At 57.9% G+C, this 18229-nt stretch overlaps 1 protein-coding gene across 1 annotated transcript; it reads left to right on the forward strand.

Annotated features, from left to right (window-relative positions):
* The first annotated feature begins 262 nt into the window (after positions 1 to 262).
* Positions 263 to 16428, forward strand: LOC116241682 (hydroxyproline dehydrogenase-like). Its single transcript, XM_090130331.1, has 9 exons — positions 263 to 315; positions 4086 to 4310; positions 6035 to 6155; positions 7977 to 8054; positions 9619 to 9699; positions 11379 to 11528; positions 13963 to 14108; positions 14181 to 14285; positions 14376 to 16428. The coding sequence occupies exons 1-9, from the start codon at positions 263 to 265 to the stop codon at positions 14686 to 14688; spliced, it is 1272 nt and encodes a 423-aa protein (XP_089986457.1). The 3' UTR covers positions 14689 to 16428.
* Positions 16429 to 18229: the final 1801 nt, after the last annotated feature.

The raw sequence follows: 18229 nt of genomic DNA on the forward strand, positions 1-18229 counted from the left end.
GTCTCACCCCACATCTATGGGTCTGCCTCACATCTATGGGGCTACATCACATCTATGGGTCCGCCCCACATCTTTGGATCCCATCATGTCCCTATTGACCCCACACTTATGGGGCTGCCCCACATCTATGGGTCTATGGGGCACGGAGGGATCCCACCCCACACCTCGAGATCTATGGGGCACGGAGCTCCTGCCCCACACCTCCAGCTCTATGGGGCACAACAGGTCTTTGCCCCCCTCCCTCCCCCGCCCCACATGATCTATGGGGCAGAGTTCTCTGCCCCACACGAAGGGGGTGGAGCTGCCCACTGATCCGTGTGGGGCGCGTTAATCAGTGACCCCAGGGGGGGATAAAGGGCTGCCCCACACCTCCGCCCCATAGATCTGCCCCATAGCTCTGCCCCACACCTCCACCCCATAGCTCTGCCCCATAGATTTTCCCCTTACCTCTGCCCTATAGCCCTGCCCTATAGCTCTGCCCCATAGATCTGCCCCATAGATCTGATCTGCCCCACACCTCCGCCCCTTACCTCTACCCTATAGCCCTGCCCTATAGCTCTGCCCCATAGATCTTCCCCTTACCTCCTCCCCATAGCTCTGCCCCACACCTCCGCCCCATAGCTCTGCCCTATAGACCTGCCCCATAGATCTTCCCCTTACCTCTGCCCTATAGCTCTGCCCTATAGATCTGCCCCACACTTCCGCCCTATAGCTCTGCCCTATCGATCTTCCCCACACCTCCACCCCATAGATCTGCCCCATAGCTCTGCCCCACACCTCCACCCCATAGCCCTGCCCTATAGATCTTCCCCTTACCTCTGCCCTATAGCTCTGCCCCATAGATCTGCCCCACACCTTCACCCCACACCTCCGCCCCATAGATCTGCCCCATAGCTCTGCCCCACACCTCTGCCCCATAGATCCACCCTATAGCCCTGCCCCATAGATTTTCCCCTTACCTCTGCCCTATAGCTCTGCCCCATAGCTCTGCCCCACACTTCTGCCCTATAGCTCTGCCCTATCGATCTTCCCCACACCTCCACCCCATAGATCTGCCCCATAGCTCTGCCCCACACCTTCACCCCATAGCCCTGCCCTATAGATCTTCCCCTTACCTCTGCCCTATAGCTCTGCCCCACACCTTCACCCCACACCTCCGCCCCATAGATCTGCCCTATAGCTCTGCCCCACACCTCTGCCCCATAGATCCACCCTATAGCCCTGCCCCATAGACCTTCCCCTTGCCTCTGCCCTATAGCTCTGCCCTATAAGCTCTGCCCCACACCTCCACCCCATAGCTCTGCCCCACACCACTGCCCCATAGATCTTCCCCATAGCTCTGCCCCACAGCTCCACAATGCTGCGCTGCACCACGCGCCCCATAGCGACCTTCTTATGGGGCCGAGCCCCACAGCGGTGCCCCATAACCCCCAGCCCCACATCCCAGAGCCCCATAACCCCCCATAACCCCACAACCCCCCGTAGCCCCACATCCCGCGACCCCACAACGCCCAGCCCCACATCCCAGCCCCCCCACAGCCCCATAACCCCCAGCCCCACATCTCTGCACCCCACACCCCACAGCCCCACATCACCCCATAGCCCCATAACCCCCTGCAGCCCCATAACCCCCTCCAGCCCCATAACCCCCTGCAGCCCCATAGCCCCCAGCCCCACATCCCAGACCCCCACAACCCCCCATAACCCCACAACCCCCCCCAGCCCCACATCCCAGACCCCCACAATCCTCAGCCCCACATCCCAGACCCCCCCAACGCCCCATAACCCCACAACCCCCCATAGCCCCACATCCCATCCCCCCACGACCCCCCCCCGCCCCATAACCCCCCATAACCCCACATCCCAGACCCCCATAACCCCCCATAACCCCACAACCCCCCCCAGCCCCACATCCCAGACCCCCCCAACGCCCCATAACCCCACGCCCCCCCCCAGCCCCACATCCTCTCAGCCCCCCCTGGACCTGGCCGCCCCCCGGCCGTTCTGTCACTGCAGCCCCACAGAATTGCTCAGGGCGGCTCTGGTGCTGCGGCTCTGCGCGCTGCCCGTCCTCGTGAGGCACAGCGAGAGGGTGAGACCCACGGCTGCCCCACAGCTGCCCCATAACTGCCCCACAGCTGCCCCATAACTGCCCCACAGCTGCCCCATAGAGGCCCCATAACTGCGTCATAGCTGCCCCATAAGTGTCCCATAGGGACCCCATAAGTGCCCAAAAACTGCTCCATAACTGCCCCATAAGTATCCCATAGAGACCCCATATCTGCCCCATAGCTGCCCCATAGATACCCCATAGCTGCCCCATAAGTGCCCCATAGAGACCCCATAGCTGCGCCATAGCTGCCCCATAGAGACCCAATAACTGCCCCATAGCTGCCCCATAAGTGCCCCATCGAGACCCCATAAGTGCCCCATAGCTGCCTCATAAGTGCCCCATAAGTGTCCCATAGAGACTCCATAGCTGCCCCATAGCGACCCCATGGCTGCCCCATAAGTGCCCCATAGAAACCCCATAAGTGCCCCACAGCTGCCCCATAGAGGCCCCATAACTGCCTCATAGCTGCACCATAACTGCCCCATAGAGACCCCATAGCTGCCCCATATCTGCCCCATAGACACCCCAAAACTGCCCCATATCTGCCCCATAAGTGCCCCATAGAGGCCCCATAACTGCCTCACAGCTGCCCCATAAGTGTCCCATAAGTATCCCATAAGTGTCCCTTAAGTGCCCCATAGCTGCCCCATAGCTGCCCCACAGCTGCCCCATAGGGACCCCATAAGTGCCCCAAAACTGCTCCATAACTGCCCCATAAGTATCCCACAGACCCCATAACTGCCCCATAAGTGCCCCATAGAGACCCCATAGCTGCCCCATAGAGATCCCAGAAGTGCCCCACAGCTGCCCCATAACTGCCTCATAGCTGCCCCATAAGTGTCCCATAAGTATCCCATAACTGTCCCTTAAGTGCCCCATAGCTGCCCCACAGCTGCCCCATAAGTGCCCCATAGGGACCCCATAGCTGCCCCAGAAGTGCCCCATAGAGATCCCAGAAGTGCCCCACAGCTGCCCCATAGAGGCCCCATAACTGCCTCATAGCTGCACCATAAGTGCCCCATAGAGACCCCATAAGTGCCCCATAGCTGCCCCAAAACTGCCCCACAGCTGCCCCATAGAGGCCCCATAACTGCCTCATAGCTGCCCCATAAGTGTCCCATAAGTATCCCATAAGTGTCCCTTAAGTGCCCCATAGAGGCCCCATAGCTGCCCCATAGCTGCCCCATAGCTGCCCCATAGAGACCCCAGAGCTGCGCCATAGCTGCCCCATAGAGACCCAATAACTGCCCCATAGCTGCCCCATAGAGATCCCAGAAGTGCCCCACAGCTGCCCCATAGAGGCCCCATAGCTGCCTCATAGCTGCCCCATAAGTGCCCCATCGAGACCCCATAAGTGCCCCATAGAGACCCCATAGCTGCCTCATAGCTGCCCCATAAGTGCCCCATAGAGACTCCATAGCTGCCCCATAGCGACCCCATAGCTGCCCCATAAGTGCCCCATAGAGATCCCATAAGTGCCCCACAGCTGCCCCATAGAGGCCCCATAAGTGCCTCATAGCTGCCCCATAAGTGCCCCATAGAGAATCCCTTGGACTTGGCCCCGCCCACCTCCCAAGCGCCCCGCCCCCTTGTTCTTAGCCCCGCCCATATCTCACAGCCCCGCCTCCACGTATTTGGCCCCGCCCACCCAATAGCCCCGCCCCATCATTGGCCACGCCCTCCCCATAGCCCCGCCTCCCCATCATTGGCCCCGCCCACCCCATAGCCCCGCCTCCCCTTCATTGGCCCCCGTCATTGGCTACGCCCACCCCTTAGCCCCGCCCCCCATCATTGGCCACGCCCCGCACGTCCCGCCTCCCTTTCGTTGGCCACGCCCACCCCATAACCCCGCCCCCCCTCAATTGGCCACGCCCCTCATGTCCCCCCATCGCCGCCATTGGCCACGCCCACCCCTTAGCCCCGCCCCATCATTGGCCACGCCCACCGCATAGCCCCGCCCCCTCCCCCATAGCCCCGCCCCTCTCAGCCTTAGCCCCGCCCCCCCGCAGCTATTGGCCGCGTCGCGGCGCGCTGCCGGCCGCCGCCTGTGGGAGGCGCTGCTGAGGCGGACGCTGTACGCGCACTTCGTGGGCGGCGACAGCGCCCCCCTGTGGGCGGAGGCCGTGCGGCGCCTGCGGGCCGTGGGGATCCGCCCCATGTTGGCCTTACCCATGGAGCACCGCGGCACGGAGCCGGGGTGAGGGGCGGGGCAGAGGGAAGTGGGGGGCGGAAGGGGCGGGGCCGAGGGAGGGAAGAGGCGGAAGGGGCGGGGCCAAGGAAGGTGTGGGGGAAGGGGCGGGGCCAAGGGAGGTGGGGAGCGGAAGGGGCGGGGCCAAGGGAGGGTGTGGGGTGCAGAAGGGGTGGGGCAGAGAAAGGGTGGGGGGAAGGGGCGGGGCCGAGAGAGTTGGGGTGCGGAAGGGGCGGGGCCAAAGGAAGTGGGGGGTGCGGAAGGGGCGGAGCCGAGGGAGGTGGGGGTTGCGGAAGGGGCGGGGCTAAAGGAGATGGGGGGAAGGGGCGGGGCCGAGGGAAGTGGTGGTGGCGGAAGGGGCGGGGCTAAAGGAAATGGGGGTGCGGAAGGGGCGGGGCCAAGGGAGGTGGGGGAGAAGGGGCGGGGCAGAGGGAGGTGGGGGGCGGAAGGGGCGGGGCCGAGGGAGATGGGGTGTGGAAGGGGCGGGGCCAAGGGAGGTGGGGTTGCGGAAGGGGCGGGGCTAAAGGAAGTGGGGATGCGGAAGGGGCGGGGCTAAAGGAAGTGGGGGGGTGCGGAAGGGGCGGGGCCGAGGGAGGTGGGGGTGCGGAAGGGGCGGGGCCAAGGGAGGTGGGGGTTGCGGAAGGGGCGGGTCCAAGGGAAGGGCGTGTCTTGATGTGGGTGGGCGGGGCCAATGGTGGGGGCGTGGCCATAGTGGTGGGCGTGGCTATGGCGGTGGGCGGGGGCAATGGCTAAGGGGGCGGGGCTATGGGGAGACGGTCGTGACCAATGGCGGGGCGGCGGGGATATGAGGGTGGGCGGGGCTAATGGCGGGGAGGCGGGGCTACGGGGGTGGGCGTGGCCAATGACGGGGTCCCTATGGGTTTTGATTGGTCGCTATGGGTCCCTACGTGTCTCTGTATGTCCCTATGGGTCCCTATGGGTCTCTATGGGTCCCTATGGTTCAATATGGGTCCCTATGGTTCAATATGGGTCCCTATGGGTTTTTATTGTTCTCTATGGGTCTCTATGGGTCCCTATGGGTTTTTATTGGTCCCTATGGGTCTCTATGGGTTTTTATTGGTCTCTGTAGGTTTTTATTGGTCTCTATGGGTCCCTATGTGTCTTTATGGGTCCCTATGGGTCGCTATGGGGCTCTATGGGGTCTCTATGGGTCCCTACGGTTCAATATGGGTCCCTATGGGTTTTTATTGGTCTCTATGGGTTTTTACTGTTCTCTATGGGTCTCTATGTGTCTCTATGGGTCGCTATGGTTCTCTATGGGTCCCTATGGGGCTCTATGGGTCCCTATGGGTCGCTATGGGTCTCTATGGGTCTCTATGGGTCCCTATGGGGCTCTGTGGGGTCCTTATGGGTCTCTATGTGTCTCTATGGGTCCCTATGGGGCTCTATGGGTCCCTATGGGGCTCTGTGGGGTCCCTATGGGTCCCTATGGGTCTCTATGTGTCTCTATGGGTCCCTATGGGGCTCTATGGGTCCCTATGGGGCTCTGTGGGGTCCCTATGGGTCCCTATGGGTCTCTATGTGTCTCTATGGGTCTCTATGGGGTCTCTATGGGTCCCTATGGGTCTCTATGGGGTCCCTATGGGTCTCTATGGGTCCCTATGTGTCTCTATGGGTCCCTATGGGTTTTTATTGGTCCCTATGGGTTTTTATTGTTCTCTCTGGGTCCCTCTGGGCTTCTATTGTTCTGTGTGGGTCGCTGTGGGTCGCAGGGAGGCGTGGTTCGAGCAGAACCGTGGGGCAGCACTGCAGGGTGTGGGGCTGGCGGCCAGCGCGGGGCCAGGAGCCATGATGCAGCTCAAGGTGACGGCGCTGATGGGGGCTGAGCTGTGTGTAAGTGGGGGAAATGGGGCCAAAGGGGGGGAAATGGGGCCAAAGTGGGGGAAATGGGGCCAAAGGGGGGGAAATGGGGCCAAAGGGGGGGAAATGGGGCCAAAGTGGGGGGAAACGGGGCCAAAGGGGGGGAAATAGGGCCAAAATGGGGGGAAATGGGGCCAAAGTGGGGGGAAATGGGGCCAAAATGGGGGGAAATGGGGCCAAAAGGGGGGAAAATGGATCTAAAAAGGGGGGAAATTGGGCCAAAATGGGGGGAAATGGGGCCAAAGTGGGGGGAAATGGGGCCAAAATGGGGGAAATGGGGCCAAAGTGGGGGAAATGGGGGGAAAATGGATCTAAAAAGGGGGGAAATTGGGCCAAAATGGGGGGAAATGGGGCCAAAAGGGGGGAAAATGGATCTAAAAAGGGGGGAAATTGGGCCAAAATGGGGGGAAATTGGGCCAAAATGGGGGAAATGGGGCCAAAGTGGGGGGAAATGGGGCCAAAATGGGGGAAATGGATCTAAAAAGGGGGGAAATTGGGCCAAAATGGGGGGAAATGGGGCCAAAGTGGGGGGAAATGGGGCCAAAATGGGGGAAATGGGGCCAAAGTGGGGGAAATGGGGCCAAAGTGGGGGGAAATGGGGCCAAAATGGGGGGAAATGGGGCCAAAGTGGGGGGAAATGGGGCCAAAATGGGGGAAATGGGGGGAAAATGGATCTAAAAAGGGGGGAAATTGGGCCAAAATGGGGGGAAATGGGGCCAAAGTAGGGGGAAATAGGGCCAAAATGGGGGAAATGGGGCCAAAGTGGGGGAAATGGGGCCAAAGTGGGGGGAAATGGGGCCAAAGGGTGGGAAATGGGGCCAAAGTGGGGGGAAATGGGGCGAAAGTGGGGGGAAATGGGGCCAAAGGGGGGGAAATGGGGTAAAAATGGGGGGAAATGGGGCCAAAGTGGGGGAAATGGGGTCAAAATAGGGGGAAATGGGGCCAAAGTGGGGGAAATGAGGGGAAAATGGATCTAAAAAGGGGGGAAATGGGGCCAAAATGGGGGGAAATGGGGCCAAAGTGAGGGAAATGGGGCCAAAGTGGGGGGAAATGGGGCCAAAATGGGGAGAAATGGGGCCAAAGTGGGGGAAATGGGGGGAAAATGGATCTAAAAAGGGGGGAAATTGGGCCAAAATGGGGGAAATGGGGGGAAAATGGATCTAAAAAGGGGGGAAATTGGGCCAAAATGGGGGAAATGGGGGGAAAATGGATCTAAAAAGGGGGGAAATTGGGCCAAAATGGGGGGAAATGGGGCCAAAGTGGGGGGAAATGGGGCCAAAATGGGGGAAATGGGGCCCAAGTGGGGGGAAATGGATCTAAAAAGGGAGGAAATGGGGCCAAAGTGGGGGAAATGGGGCCACAATGGGGGAAATGGGGCCAAAATGGGGGGAAATTGACCCAAAATGGGGGAAATGGGGCCACAATGGGGGGAAATGGGGCCACAATGGGGGAAATGGGGCCAAAATGGGGAGAAATTGACTCAAAATTGGGAGAAATGGACCCAAAATGTTGGGAAATGGGCCCAAAATGGGGGAAATGGACTCAAATGGGACCCCACAGACGTGGCTCAGCCCCATAAGTTCAGTTCAGCCCTATAGATGTGGCTCAGCCCCATAAGTGCAGTCCAGCCCCACAGACATCGCTCAGCCCCATAAGTTCAGTTCAGCCCCATAGATGTAGCTCAGCCCCATAGATATAACTCAGCCCCATAAGTTCGGTCCAGCCCCATAGATGTGACTCAGCCCCACAGACGTGGCTCAGCCCCACAGATGTGGGTCCATTTGTGCCCCACAGGATTTGGTGTCGCAGCGCCTGCAGGAGCCCCACAGCGACTTCAGCGTTGACCAAATCATGGCCGTCATGGGGGGGCAGGTGGGACCCACAGATCCCACAGCGCCCCATAGATCCCACAGCACCCCATAGATCCCACAGTGCCCCATAGATCCCACACAACCCCACAGCGCCCCATAGATCCCACAGCACCCCATAGATCCCACAGTGCCCCATAGATCCCACACAGCCCCACAGCGCCCCATAGATCCCATAGCGCCCCATAGATCCCACACAGCCCCACAGCGCCCCATAGATCCCATAACACCCCATATATCCCACAGCCCACCTGTAACACCCCATAGATCCTATAACAACCCCACAGATCCCATAGCACCCCATAGCATCCACAGAACCCCATAAGAGCCCCACAGAACCCCATAAGAACCCAGAAAACCCCATAACAACCCACAGAACCCCATAACAACCCCATAAGAACCCACAGAACCCCATAACAACCCACAAAACCCCATAAGAACCCACAGAACCCCATAGCACCCACAGAACCCCATAAGAGCCCCACAGAACCCCATAAGAACCCACAAAACCCCATAAGAACCCACAGAACCCCATAAGAGCCCCACAGAACCACATAACAACCCCATAGGACCCACAGAACCCCATAAGAACCCACAGAACCCCACAACAACCCCATAGGACCCACAGAACCCCATAACAACCCCATAGGACCCCATAAGAGCCCCACAGAACGCCATAAGAACCCACAAAACCCCATAAGAACCCACAGAACCCCATAACAACCACATAGGACCCAGAGAACCCCATAACAACCCCATAGGACCCACAGAACCCCATAAGAACCCACAGAACCCCATAAGAGCCCCACAAAACCCCATAAGAACCCACAGAACCCCATAAGAACCCCACAGAACCCCATAAGAACCAACAAAACCCCATAACAACCCCACAGAACCCCATAAGAACCCACAGAACCCCATAACAACCCCATAGGACCCACAGAACCCCATAAGAACCCACAGAACCCCATAACAACCCACAAAACCCCATAACAACCCCATAGGACCCACAGAACCCCATAAGAACCCACAAAACCCCATAAGAACCCCACAGAACCCCATAACAACCCACAGAACCCCATAAGAACCCACAGAACCCCACAACAACCCCATAGGACCCACAAAACCCCATAAGAGCCCCACAGAACCCCATAAGAACCCCATAAGAACCCACAGAACCCCATAAGAACCCACAAAACCCCATAAGAACCCCACAGAACCCCATAAGAACCCACAGAACCCCACAACAACCCCATAGGACCCACAAAACCCCATAAGAGCCCCACAGAACCCCATAAGAACCCCATAAGAACCCACAGAACCCCATAAGAACCCCATAGGACCCACAGAACCCCATAAGAACCCACAAAACCCCATAAGAACCCCATAGGACCCCATAAGAACCCCATAGGACCCACAATACCCCATAAGAACCCACAGAACCCCATAAGAACCCCATAAGAACCCACAGAACCCCATAACAACCCCATAGGACCCACAGAATCCCATAAGAACCCACAGAACCCCATAACAACCCACAGAACCCCATAACAACCTCCCCCCCCCAGGCCCCCTCATTCCCATCCCTCACTGCGGATCAGAACCGGGCGCTGGGGGCCGGACTGCAACGCCTGGAGCACGTGGCTGCCGTGGGTTGGGGGGCTGCCCCACATCGCCCCTCCCTGCCCCACATCCCCATTGTGCCCCACATCCCCCCTCCCTGCCCCACATCCCAAATCTCTGCCCCACATCCCCATTGTGCCCCACATCCTCCATCCCTGCCCCACATCCCAAATCCCTGCCCCACATCCCCATTTTGCCCCACATCCCCATTGTGCCCCACATCCCCCCACCCTGCCCCACATCCCCATTGTGCCCCACATCCTCCATCCCTGCCCCACATCCCCATTCCCTGCCCCACATCCGCCCTCCCTGCCCCACATCCCAGCCCCACATCCCTTAGCTCCTCCCCATAAGCAAAGCCCCGCCTCCCTCCTGATTCTGCCCCTTCCTATTGGCCCATCCCCACCCCTGGCCCCGCCCCTTATGCGAAGCCCCGCCCCCATGGAGGCCCGCCTTTTCCGATTGGCCCGCCCCCATCCATGCCCCGCCCTCAAACCGTGGCCCGGCCCCTTACTCGAAGCCACGCCCCCGTCAATTGGCCCCGCCTCTAACTTGGAGCCACGCCCCCACCCAGGCTCAGCCCCTTCCTATTGGCCCTCCCCCATTTCCAGCCCAATCTCTTCCCATTGGCCCCCTCCCCCACCCCATGCTCCGCCCCCATTTCCGGCTCCTCCCCTTCCTCCTGACCCCGCCTCCATTTCCGGCCGTACCCCTTCCTATTGGCCCAGCTATCCAAGCCCCGCCCCCATTTCCAGCCATAGCCCTTCCCATTGGCCCCGCCCCCTCCGCTCGCCCCGCCCCCATTGCTGGCTCCACCCCTTCCTCCTGACCCCGCCCCCATTTCAGGCTGTACCTTTTCCTATTGGCCCAGCTATCCAAGCCCCACCCCCAATTCCAGCCATAGCCCTTCCCATTGGCCCCGCCCCCTCCCCATGTCCCGCCCCCATTTCAGGCCATACCCCTTCCTATTGACCCACCTATCCAAGCCCCGCCCCCATTTCCGGCTCCACCCCTTTCTCCTGACTCCGCCCCCATTTCCGGCTGTACCTTTCCCTATTGGCCCAGCTATCCAAGCTCCGCCCCCATTTCCAGCCATAGCCCTTCCCATTGGCCCCACCCCCTCCCCATGCCCCGCTCCCATTTCCATCCGTACCCCTTCCCATTGGCTCCGCCCCTCCCCATGTCCCGCCCCCATTTCCAGCCCCACCCCTTCCTCCTGACCCCGCCTCCATTTCCAGCCATAGCCCTTCCCATTGTCCCCACCCCCTCCCCATGCCCCGCCCCCATTTCCAGCCATTGCCCTTCCCATTGGCCCCGCCCCCATTTCCAGCCCCACCCCTTCCTCCTGGCCCCGCCCCCATTTTCAGCCCAATCTCTTCCCATTGGCCCACCTATCCAAGCCCCACCCCCATTTCCAGCCATAGCCCTTCCCATTGGCCGGACCCCCTCCCCATGTCCCGCCCCCATTTCCGGCTCCACCCCTTCCTCCTGACCCCGCCTCCATTTCCAGCCCAATCTCTTCCCATTGGCCCCCGCCCCCATTTCTGGCTCCACCCCTTCCTTCCGACCCCGCCCCCATTTCCAGCCATAGCCCTTCCCATTGGCCCCGCCCCCTGCCCACGCCCCGCCCCCATTTCCAGCCGTACCCCTTCCCATTGGCCCTTCATGGCCCCGCCCCCGTTTGCCCCCTGTCTCCGCGCTGCAGGCGGCGGCGGGCAGCGGCGTGGGGCTGCTGCTGGACGCGGAGCAGAGCGAGCTGGGCCCGGCCCTGCGCCTCTGGGCCCTGGGGCTGATGGGGCGGCACAACAAACGGGGGCTGCCCCGCGTCTGGCACACGCACCAGGCCTACCTCAAGGTGGGGAGGGGGGGCTCTATGGGGTGATATGGGGTGACATGGAGACTCTATGGGGTGATATGGGGAGATATGGGGCTCTATGTGATGATATGGAGGTTCTATGGGGTGATATGGGGTGACATGGAGACTCTATGGGGTGATATTGGGAGATATGGGGCTCTATGTGGTGATATGGAGGTTCTATGGGGTGATATGGGTTTCTATGGAGACTCTATGGGGTGATATGGGGCTCTATGGGGTGATATGGAGGTTCTATGGGGTGATATGGAGACTCTATGGGGTGATATGGGGCTCTATGGGGTGATATGGGGCTCCATGGGGTGATATGGAGACTCTATAGGGTGATAGGGAGCGATATGGAAACTCAATGGGGTGATACGGAGACTCTATGGGGTGATATGGGGCTCTATGGGGTGATATGAGGCTCTATGAGGTGATATGGAGGTTCTATGGGGTGATATGGGGCTCTATGGGGTGATATGGGGCTCCATGGGGTGATACGGAGACTCTATGGGGTGATAGGGAGCGATATGGAAACTCAATGGGGTGATACGGAGACTCTATGGGGTGATATGGGGCTCTATGGGTTTCTATGTGGTGATATGGGGCTCTATGGGGTGATATGGGGCTCCATGGGGTGATATGGGGCTCTATGGAGACTCTATGGGGTGATATGGGGCTCTATGCAGACTCTATGGGGTGATACGGAGGCTTTATGAGGTGACATGGGGCAATATGGGGTGATATGGAGACTCTATGGGGTGATACGGAGGTTTTATGGGGTGAAATGAGCTTCTATGTGATGATATGGGGCTCTATGGAGACTCAATGGGGTGATATGGAGGCTTTATGGGGTGACATGGGGCTCTATGGGGTGATACAGGAGCTCTGTGGGGTGATACATGATACAGGGCTCTATGGGGGGATATTGGGAGATGTAGGGCTCTGTGGGGTGATATGGGGCCTCTATGGGGTGATATGGGGCCCTATGGGGTGAGATAGGGAGATATAGTCTCTATGGGGTGACATGGGGTCTTTATGGGGTGATATGGGGTCACTATGGGGCCTATATAGGATGACATGCAGTCTCTATGGGGTCTCAATGGCTCCTTATAGGGCTCCCTATGGGGTCTGAATGGCTCCCTATGGGGTTTCCGTGGGGTCTCAATGGCTCCCTATGGGGTTTCTGTGGGGTCTCGATGGCTCCCTATGAGGTTTCTATGGGGTTTCAATGGCTCCCTATGGGGTTTCTATGGGGTTTCAATGGGGTCTCAATGGCTCTCTATGAGGTTTCAATGGTTCCCTATGGGCTCCCTATGGGGTCTGAATGGCTCCCTATGGGGTTTCTGTGGGGTCTCGATGGCTCCCTATGAGGTTTCTATGGGGTTTCAATGGCTCCCTATGGGGTTTCTATGGCCCCCTATGGGGTTTCTATGGGGTTTCAATGGCCCCCTATGGCGTTTCTATGGGGTTTCAATGGCCCCCTATGGCGTTTCTATGGGGTTTCAATGGCCCCCTATGGCATTTCTATGGGGTTTCAATGGGGTCTCAATGGCTCTCTATGAGGTTTCAATGGTTCCCTATGGGCTCCCTATGGGGTCTGAATGGCTCCCTATGGCCTGCTATGGGGTTTCTATGGCTCCCTATGGGGCTTCTATGGCTCCCTATGGGGCTTCTATGGCTCCCTATGGGGCTTCTATGGGGTTTCAATGGCTCCCTATTGGGTTTCTATGGCTCCCTATGGGATTTCTATAGGGTCTCAATGGCTCCCTATGGGATTTCTATAGGGCCTCAATGGCTCCCTATGGGGTTTCAAATGGCTCCCTATGGGGTTTCAATGGGGTTTCAATGGCTCCATATGGGGTCTCAATGGCTCCCTATGGGCCCCCTATGGGGTCTCAATGGCTCCCTATGGGGTTTCTATGGCGTTTCAATGTTTCCCTATGGGGTTTCTATGGGGTTTCAATGGCTCCCTATGGGGCTTCTATGGGGTCTCAATGGCTCCCTATGGGGCTTCTATGGGGTTTCAATGGCTCCCTATGGGGCTTCTATGGGGTTTCAATGGCTCCCTATGGGGCTTCTATGGGGTTTCAATAGCTCCCTATGGGGTATCTATGGGGTCTCAATGGGTCCCTATGGGGTTTCTATGGGGTTTCAATGGGGTCTCAATGGCTCCCTATGGGGTTTCTGTGGGGTCTCAATGGGTCCCTATGGGGTTTCTGTGGGGTTTCAATGGCTCCCTATGGAGTTTCTATGGGGTTTCAATGGGGTCTCAATGGCTCCCTATGGGGTTTCTGTGGGGTCTCAATGGGTCCCTATGGGGTTTCAATGGGGTCTCAATGGGTCCCTATGGGGTTTCTGTGGGGTTTCAATGGCTCCCTATGGGGTTTCTATGGGGGTCCCCCCCTCAAACCCTCCCCCCCGCCCCCCCAAGGGCGCCGAGGCCCGCCTTGATTCGGACCTGCAGTCCGCCCGCCGCATGGGGGCGCCCTACGGCCTCAAGCTGGTTCGCGGCGCCTATCTGCAACACGAGCGCCTCACGGGGGCGCTGCAACCCAGCCGGGAACACACAGACCGCAGGTGAGAAAGCGGCGGGACGGAGCGTGACGTCATCACCGCGCGCGAGGTGCTGACGTCACTTCCGGCGCGCAGCTACGCCGCCTGCCTGGAGCTGGCGCTGCAACACGTGAGCGCCGGCCACGTGGCGCTGGTGGTGGCGACGCACAACGCGGACTCGGTGCGGCACGCGGCGCGAAGGTCCGCTCCCCCCCCCAATTAAGCTCTTAATGAAGGGTAATTAGGGCTAATTAAGGGTAATGAAGAGGAGCTAATGAGGCTTGCCCGCAGGATGGAGGAGCTGCGCATCCCCCGCGAAGGCCCGGTGTGCTTCGCGCAGCTGCAGGGCGTGGCGGAGCACCTGGGATTGGCGCTGGGTGAGCGGCGCGGCTTTGGGACAATTGGAGCCAATGGGGGCGAAGCGCGGCTTTTTTTCAGGGAGGGGAGGGGGGAGGTTGGTGCTCCTCGGCGCCATTTTGGGGCAAATTCCGGAGATTTGGGGTTTTTTTGTGCCCGTTTTGGGGTAAATTCCCGAGATTTTGGGTTTTTTGTGCGCATTGTGGGGCAAATTCCCCCAATTTTGGGGCAAATTCTGGAGATTTAGGGTTTTTTTGTGCCTATTTTGGGGTAAATTCTGGAGATTTTGGGCCCATTTTGGGGTAAATTCTGGAGATTTGGGGTTTTTTGTGCCCATTTTGGGGTAAATTCCGGAGATTTTGGGTTTTTTTGTGCCCATTGTGGGGCAAATTCCCCCAATTTTGGGGCAAATTCTGGAGATTTAGGGTTTTTTTGTGCCCATTTTGGGGCAAATTCTGAGATTTGGGTTTTTTTGTGCCCGTTTTGGGGTAAATTCTGAGATTTTGGGTTTTTTGTCCTTATTTTGGGGCAAATTCCCCCAATTTTGGGGCTCTCGGTCCCAATTTTGGGGCAAATTCTGGAGATTTGGGGTTTTTTTGTGCCCATTTTGGGGTAAATTCCGGAGAGTTTGGGTTTTTTGTGCCCATTTTGGGGCAAATTCCCCCAATTTTGTTTTTTTTTTGTGCCCATTTTGGGGTAAATTCCGGAGATTTTGGGTTTTTTGTCCTTATTTTGGGGCAAAATCCCCCAATTTTGGGGCTCTCGGTCCCAATTTTGGGGCAAATTCCGGAGATTTAGGGTTTTTTTGTGCCCGTTTTGGGGTAAATTCTGGAGATTTGGGGCCCATTTTGGGGTAAATTCTGTAGATTTGGGGGTTTCTGTGCCCGTTTTGGGGTAAATTCTGGAGATTTTGGGTTTTTTGTCCTTATTTTGGGGCAAATTCCCCCAATTTTCGGGCTCTTGTTCCCAATTTTGGGGCAAATTCCGGAGATTTAGGGTTTTTTTGTGCCCATTTTGGGGTAAATTCTGGAGATTTTGGGTTTTTTGTGCCCATTTTGGGGTAAATTCTGAGATTTTGGGTTTTTTTGTGCCCATTTTGGGGCAAATTCCCCCAATTTTGGGGCTCTTGTTCCCAATTTTGGGGCAAATTCTGGAGATTTTGGGTTTTTTGTGCCCATCTTGGGGCAAATTCCCCCAATTTTGTTTTTTTGTGCCCATTTTGGGGTAAATTCCGGAGATTTGGTTTTTTTTGTCATTTTGGGGCAAATTCTGGAGATTTAGGGTTTTTTGTGCCCATTTTGGGGCAAATTCCCCCAATTTTGGGGCTCTTGTTCCCAATTTTGGGGCAAATTCTCGAGATTTGGGGTTTTTTGTGCCCATTTTGGGGTAAATTCTGGAGATTTTGTCCCCATTTTGGGGCAAATTCCCCCAATTTTGTTTTTTGTGCCAATTTTGGGGTAAATTCTGGAGATTTTGGGCCCATTTTGGGGTAAATTCTGGAGATTTGGGATTTTTTTGTGCCCATTTTGGGGTAAATTCTGAGATTTTGGGTTTTTTGTGCCCATTTTGGGGCAAATTCCCCCAATTTTGGGGCTCTTGTTCCCAATTTTGGGGCAAATTCTGGAGATTTAGGATTTTTTTGTGCCCATTTTGGGGTAAATTCTGAGATTTTGGGTTGTTTGTCCCCATTTTGGGGCAAATTCCCCCAATTTTGTTTTTTTGTGCCAATTTTGGGGTAAATTCTGGAGATTTTGGGCCCACTTTGGGGTAAATTCTGGAGATTTGGGTTTTTTTGTGCCCATTTTAAGGCAAATTCTGGAGATTTTGGGTTCTTTGTCCCCATTTTGGGGCAAATTCCCCCAATTTTGGGGCTCTTGGTCCCAATTTTGGGGCAAATTCTGGGGCAAATTCCTTCCCCCATCCCAATTAACCCCTTCCTGCCCACACCCCCAATTAACTCCACCCCCAATTAACCCCTTCCTCCCCCCCACCCCCAATTAACCCCTCCCTCCCCCCCACCCCCAATTAACCCCAACCTCCCCCCACCCCCAATTAACCCCTTCCTTCCCACACCAATTAACCCCTCCCTCCCCCCCACCCCCAATTAACCCCAACCTCCCCCACCCCCAATTAACCCCTCCCTTCCCACACCCCCATTTAACCCCTCCCTCCCCCCCACCCCCCAATTAACCCCTCCCTCCCCCCACCCTCAATTAACCCCAACCTCCCCCCACCCCCCAATTAACCCCTACCTCCCCCCACCCCCAATTAACCCCAACCTCCCCCCACCCCCAATTAACCCCTCCCTCCCCCCACCCCCAATTAACCCCATCCTTCCCGCCTCCCTCTCCAATTATCCCCTCCCTCCCCACACCTCCAATTATCCCCTCCCTCCCCCCACCCCCAATTAACCCCTTCCTTCCCCCCACCCCAATTAACTCCACCCCCAATTAACCCCATCCTCCCCCCCCCCAATTAAGCCCTCCCTCCCCCCACCCCCAATTAACCCCATCCTTCCCGCCTCCCTCTCCAATTAACCCCTCCCTCCCCACACCCCCAATTATCCCCTCCCTCCCCCCACCCTGAATTAACCCCTTCCTTCCCCCCACCCCAATTAACTCCACCTCCAATTAACCCCATCCTCCCCCCACCCCCAATTAACCCTCTCTTCCTCCCCCCACCCCCAATTAACCCTTCTCTTCCTGCCCCCCTCTCCAATTAACCCCTTCCTCCCCCCCACCCCCAATTAACCCCAACCTCCCCCACCAATTAACCCCTCCCTTCCGGCCCCTCTCTCCAATTAACCTCTCCCTCCCCCCATCCTCCAATTAACCCCTCCCTGCCTCCACCCCCAATTAACCCCTCCCTGTCCCCATCCCCAATTAACCCCCCTCCCCGCACCCCCAATTAACCCCTTCCTTCCGGCCCCCCCCTCCAATTAACCCCAACCTCCCCCCACCCCCAATTAACCCCTTCCTCCCCCCACCCCCAATTAACCCCTTTCCTTCCCACACCCCCATTTAACCCCATCCTTCCCACACCCCCAATTAACCCCAACCCCCCCCCACCCCCAATTAACCCCTCCCTCTCCCCACCCCCAATTAACCCCATCCTTCCCACCTCCCTCTCCAATTAACCCCTCCCTCCCCACACCCCCAATTATCCCCTCCCTCCCCCCACCCCCAATTAACCCCTTCCTTCCCCCCACCCCAATTAACTCCACCTCCAATTAACCCCATCTTCCCCCCACCCCCAATTAACCCCTTCCTTCCCCCCACCCCAATTAACTCCACCTCCAATTAACCCCAACCTCCCCCCACCCCCAATTAACCCCTCCCTCCCCCCACCCCCAATTAACCCCTCCCTTCCTGCCCCCCTCTCCAATTAACCCCTTCCTTCCCCCCACCCCTAATTAACCCCATTCTTCCCACACCCTTAATTAATCCCTTCCTTCCCCCACCCCCAATTAACCCCATCCTGCTCCCCTCTCCAATTAACCCCTTCCTCCCCCCCACCCCCAATTAACCCCTCCCTTCCTGCCCCTCTCTCCAATTAACTCCAACCTCCCCACACCCCCAATTAACCCCTTCCTTCCCACGCCCCCAATTAACCCCAACCTCCCCCCACCCCCAATTAACCCCTTCCTTCCCCCACCCCCAATTAACTCCTCCCTTCCTGCCCCCCCTCCAATTAACCCCATCCTCCCCCCACCCCCAATTAACCCCATCCTCCCCCCACTCCAATTAACCCCATCCTTCCCGCCCCCCTCTCCAATTAACCCCATCCTT

Source organism: Phasianus colchicus, chromosome 40 (assembly GCF_987193195.1).
Source record: "Phasianus colchicus chromosome 40, bPhaCol1.hap1.1, whole genome shotgun sequence".
NCBI lineage: Eukaryota > Metazoa > Chordata > Aves > Galliformes > Phasianidae > Phasianus > Phasianus colchicus.

Bases quoted from the DNA above. Each gene is read 5' to 3' on its own strand.
- LOC116241682 (XM_090130331.1), top strand. From the start codon at position 263: ATGGGGCAGAGTTCTCTGCCCCACACGAAGGGGGTGGAGCTGCCCACT. The intron at 6,156-7,976 runs GTAAGTGGGGGA...TGTGCCCCACAG, and splicing joins TGATGGGGGCTGAGCTGTGT to GATTTGGTGTCGCAGCGCCT. The intron at 8,055-9,618 runs GTGGGACCCACA...TCCCCCCCCCAG, and splicing joins TGGCCGTCATGGGGGGGCAG to GCCCCCTCATTCCCATCCCT.